The sequence below is a fragment of the Lipotes vexillifer genome, unplaced genomic scaffold (genome assembly GCF_000442215.2).
Source record: "Lipotes vexillifer unplaced genomic scaffold, Lipotes_vexillifer_v1.1 scaffold1129, whole genome shotgun sequence".
Taxonomy (NCBI): domain Eukaryota; kingdom Metazoa; phylum Chordata; class Mammalia; order Artiodactyla; family Lipotidae; genus Lipotes; species Lipotes vexillifer.
This window is the reverse complement of record NW_006789022.1, coordinates 1,389,047-1,394,127: the sequence shown is the minus strand read 5'-3', so window position 1 is coordinate 1,394,127 and position 5,081 is coordinate 1,389,047. Positions and strand designations below refer to the sequence as shown.

The 5,081-nt window shown below is 45.2% G+C and overlaps 1 protein-coding gene across 1 annotated transcript in view; it reads left to right on the top strand.

Annotated features, from left to right (window-relative positions):
* The window catches only part of POLA2 (DNA polymerase alpha 2, accessory subunit), a 26,612-nt gene that overhangs the window by 450 nt on the left and 21,081 nt on the right, over window positions 1-5,081 (top strand). The window contains exons 2-4 of the mRNA XM_007462010.1: window positions 3,124-3,248; window positions 3,765-3,856; window positions 4,082-4,139. Coding sequence (XP_007462072.1) covers window positions 3,124-3,248; window positions 3,765-3,856; window positions 4,082-4,139 — 275 coding nt within the window. The remainder of the gene's footprint in view (window positions 1-3,123; window positions 3,249-3,764; window positions 3,857-4,081; window positions 4,140-5,081) is intronic.

Here is a 5,081-nt window from a genome sequence, read left to right as displayed (position 1 = left end):
GCTGAACCATCACTTCTCATCAAAACTGTTGGTGGTCTGTGCAAATATGAGTCCCCTGAGGTGGGTTCCTAAAATTGAATTTTAGCTTTGGAAGGAACTTTAAGGAGCTTGTCAGCTGTTTACAGATGGAGAAACAAATAAGGAGAGTTAATTGCCTGAGCTGGTCTGCGAACCAGGTCTCCTGTGCCCGAGTCCGGTGCTGCATTGTATTGGTCCATCGTACCGGTCAGGGTCTGGGGCAGTGTAAGGAGTTGTTGGAAGCAAAGTCTTTGGAGGTGTGGACAGTCTCAGTTTTAGAATCAGGGTGATTGTGCACCTGCCTTAATCATTCATCAGCATATTGAACTTCTTTTTTAATATATAAAACCAGGACGCAAACATGGTAATTTATGAGAGACCAGAATACTCCCAAGTTTTTATCTCCAGGGCATTCTCTTCCTAACAGGAGACTTGAATGAGAAAACCAATCATAGTCAGAAATTTATTTGGTGAGCCTGAAATCAAAACAAGAGAATTTTTAAAGGCTCCCATCTCATGTAGGACTACATTGGCAGTGCTGTTGGAATTCTAGACTTGGAATTCATAATTGCTAACCTCGCTGGGACTTTAATATTGCCTGATGGTCATACCATATTTCCCTGGTCTGTTCACCCCGAGTCTCCTATGATTATTCGTCACCTGCCGCGCCTTCAACAACCTTCTGTCCCACTCTCTCTCTCAGCCGATGAACTTACTTCCTGTTTTGCTGAGAAGAATAGAAGGAATTAGAAAACTTCTTTAAGCTACCCCCATTACTTCTTCGCACTGACCTGTGTCTGTGCCATATTCCTTGCCTCCTCCCATTACAGTAAATAAATTCTCCATATTCCTAGCAAAAGCCACATGCTCCACTTGAGTCCTAAATCCCATTCCTTCTCCTCCTCAAGGACATCACTCTAATAATTCTCCCCTTATTTTCCGTTTTTCTCTCTATAAGGTTTTTTTTCCTAATAGCCTAGGAATGTGACTCTTAGACTCCCTCCGTTTAAATACTCCATTGTCCCGCCTTCCCACTCCAGTTATCTTCTCCCAATTACAACACATCTCCTCAGGATTACCTATTCTTCAAATTTTTCCTCTTTAAGCCCATTTCAGTCACAGCTTTTTCATCCCCACCACTTCACTAAAATTGCTCCTCTCAAGGTCACCGACGACCTTCACCTGGCTAAAGCCAGGGATGCATTTTCAGTCTTCGTTTGGATGGATAGCAGCATTTGATGCCATTTATCGTGTCCTCTCCTTTAAAACACGTTTTTTCTCATAGCTGCTTGGATGCTCCTCCCAGGTGTTCTCTACCATGCGTGTCACCTCTCAGCCTTTGCGGATTCACCCGCATCCTGAGCCCCGAGATACACTCGGCTCCTTGGTGATCTCACCTGGTCTCCTGGATTTACATTCATGTGTTTGCTGATGACTCCCAAATTATATCTCAGCCCAGACCTTTTGCCTGATCTGCGGGCTGGTCTGCCTCCTAAATGTGTCCAGCTGGATGTCTGATTGGCATCTAAACTCCACGTGTCTAAAGCTAAGCTCCTGCTTCCTCTCCTCATAGATCCTCCTGCTGCCTCCCCAGCTCAGTTAACTGCCCCCTTCCAGGTGCTCAGGCTAAACCCACAGCATCATCCTTGACGCCTTTCTCTCTTCACACCCCATATCCAGTCAGCCAATCCCACTGGCTTTACCTTCAAAGTGTTTCCCACCTAGAGTCCGACCACTTCTCCCCCTCGTCCACTGCCACCACCTTGATCCAAGCCACCATCATCTCTCACCTGGACTTTGCCATGGTTCTCTTAATTGGTCCCCCTGATTCTGCCCTTGTCCCCTTCAGTCTGCTTAACACAGCAGCCAGGGTGACCCTGTTGAGTGGAAGTCAGATCGTGTTACTGCTCTGTTCAAACCCTCTGGTGATTTCTTGGCTTGCTCAATAATTACAGTGGCCAACGGTCTGCACCCCCTTCACCCTTTCAACTCATCGTCGCCTCCTTCCTCAGTGCATCCCAGCCCCAGAGGCCTTGCTTCTCCCTCAGGATCTTTGCCTGAAAGCTCTTCCCCTCAACACTGTCTGACTCGCTCCTTTACTTCCTTCAAGTCCTTACTCAAATGTCACCTCCTCGGGCTTCCCTGGTGGCGCAGTGGTTGGGAGTCCGCCTGCCGATGCAGGGGACACGGGTTCGTGCCCCAGTCAGGGAAGATCCCACATGCTGTGGCGCAGCTGGGCCCGTGAGCCATGGCCGCTGAGCCTGCGCGTCCGGAGCCTGTGCTCCGCTATGGGAGAGGCCACAGCAGTGAGAGGTCCGCGTACCGCAAAAAAAAAAAAAAAATGTCACCTCCTCAATGAAGCCTTCCCTAATCACTGGGTTTAAAATTGCCAGCCCAGGGCTTCCCTGGTGGCGCAGGGAAAAAAAAATTTTTTTAATTGCCAGCCCCTCCCCCCACTCCCCCATCCCTGTCCAAGCTTTATTTTCCTACAAAGCACATTTAATTGTCTAACGTAGGTCTTTTACTTATTTGTTTTCTTTTTTCTTTTTTTTAAATTTATTTATTTTTGGCTGCATTGGGTCTTTGTTGCTGAACGCGGGCTTTCTCTAGTTGCGGTGCACGGGCTTCTCATTGCGGTGGCTTCTCTTTTCGAGGAGCAGGGGCTCTAGGTGCGCAGGCTTCAGTAGCTCTGGCATGTGGGCTCAGTAGTTGTGGCACGCAGGCTCTAGAGTGCAGGCTCAGTAGTTGTGGCACGCAGGCTCAGTAGTTGGGTTACACGGGCTTAGTTGCTCCGTGGCATGTGGGATCTTCCCAGACCAGGGCTCGAACTCATGTCCCCTGCATTGGCAGGCAGATTCCCAACAACTGAGCCACCAGGGAAGCCCTACTTATTTGTTTTCTGTCCCCCCTCCATAGTGAGCTGCGTAAGGACAAGGGTGCGTCTCTTTTTATTCACTGCTGTGTCCTTGGGCCTCGAACAGTGCCTGTCACTAGTAGGTGCTGAATAAATTTTGATTGAATTTAAGTAGAGGATTATTTTCACTTTTCAAGATGAAAGCTGCAAGCAATGAACTAAGTTCTTACGTGTCCAATTTCCCCCTGCAGTGATAGAGCTGTGTGTTCTGTATGGACAGAATGAGGAGGGAATGGCTGGCGAGCTTATAGCCTTCTGCACCAGCACACGTAAAGACTGCCTCACCTCAGAGACCCTAAACTCTTTTGAGCACGAGGTAAGAACAAACTAAAAAAAAAAAGAAAAGAGAAGAAAAAAGAACAAACTGTAGGCAAACTGATAACGTAACTCCGTGTTTACTCATTCGGGAGACAGTGCGCTGTATTGAGAAGAGTGTGGGCTTTGAAAGAGTCGGGCCTGGATTTCAGTCCCAGTGTGAGCTTGGACCAACTAACCTAATGGCTCCGAGCCTCAGTTTCCTCTCCTCTCAGTGGTTCTCTTGATCTGTACTTTTGATGGTTATTGAATGAAATGAGAATGGACGTAAATCACCTAAAACTGTGTCTTCAACAAATAATTGGTGTTAATATTAGAACTGTTATGTGTTGTAGTGAAACAGTCACGGGTGAAGTCTTTAATTTTTGGTCTATTGTGCATCTTCTGCATTCTTCCTTTGCGGAATTTTATGTCTTTGATTATGTTTCAAATGCCCATTATTACCTCATGGCTGTGGGGAACGCCTCCTCTATTACTTGACTATGGAGTAATATATTCATTATCTTTTCTTCCTCAGTTTCTGAGCAAAAGATTGTCCAAAGCCAGGCTCGGTGCCTCCAAGGACAGCGGGCATGCAGGAGCCAGAGACATCGTTTCCATACAAGAGCTGTATCCTTTTCTGCTCAAGGCCTTTCCATCAAACCACATATTATATTTCATCATTTATCTATCGTTATTGTTATCTATTGTCATCATTGCATTATTGTTACCTGTTGCATGTATAATTTTAGAAACAAGCAGCAAATGTAACTAATACTCAGATTTCTTTTTTGATCAACCCTTGCCTTAGATTTTGGGTGGAAGTTTATTGTTTCTCTTAACCGGTGTTCTTAGAATTGAAGTGGAGGAGGAAGAGGAGACCCTCTTGAACGCTTACACCACACCCTCTAAGGTGCGTGTGCTGTGTTTGGAAATTGCATTCTACACATAGCATTTTTTTCTTTAGTCTAAAAATATCAGCACAGCATTTGAAGTTCTAAGGGAGAAAATTCACCACTCATACAGTTTCCTGCTCTACTTCCACTTATGCATCTTCCTTTCCGATCACATGCATAGATGTTTTTGCATGATGGCAGTCCTTGTGGACACATGGTTGTCCTGCTTTCTTCAGTTATCATATCATAAAATTTTTATAAATGCAATTTCTCCATAATTACTCTCTTTTAATGGTTGCCTAGTTTTGTATCAAGTGGACTGTAACTGAATGATCCGACTTGGGTGTTGGACCCCAGTGTGAGAGGTGGAGTAGGGCTGTGGAAAAGCATTGCCCTCCATGCCTGAGTCAGAGACCTTGGTGACCTTGAGTGAGTTGCTTTTATCTCACTGAGCTGCCTTTTCCTTTCCTTTAAAATCAGGATCCATTCATTCATTTATTGAGCAGCTACTATATGCCAGGCACTGGCTGAACTGGTGAATGAAACAGGTTTGAGTGTGCTCTGCCCTCAAGAAGCTGGCAGCCAGCGCCAATAATATCTCCTATCTCAGAGGGCTTGAAAATTAAATGAATGTGTAAAGCGCCAAGCCCAAAGCAATGTATTCAGTAATATCAATAGTAGTTACTCTTTATAGAAAATACATTTGTGGAAATCCTTAACCAGAGAGTAAGCCTTAATCTTTCAAAGTAAATTACATTGTAAGAAAGAAGGTGAATAGTTTATGTGTGCCTATACAGAGCAAGAAAGCTAAAATGTTCAGTGTTTTGGAGGACTGACTCATGGTAATTCAGCTCTCAGTAGACTGAGGCATAAGTCAGATGCAAATTCACTTAATTTACTGTTGAAGTATACACCCTTCTGATGGCTGAAATGCCATATCGAGGACACCCCATTCCTGC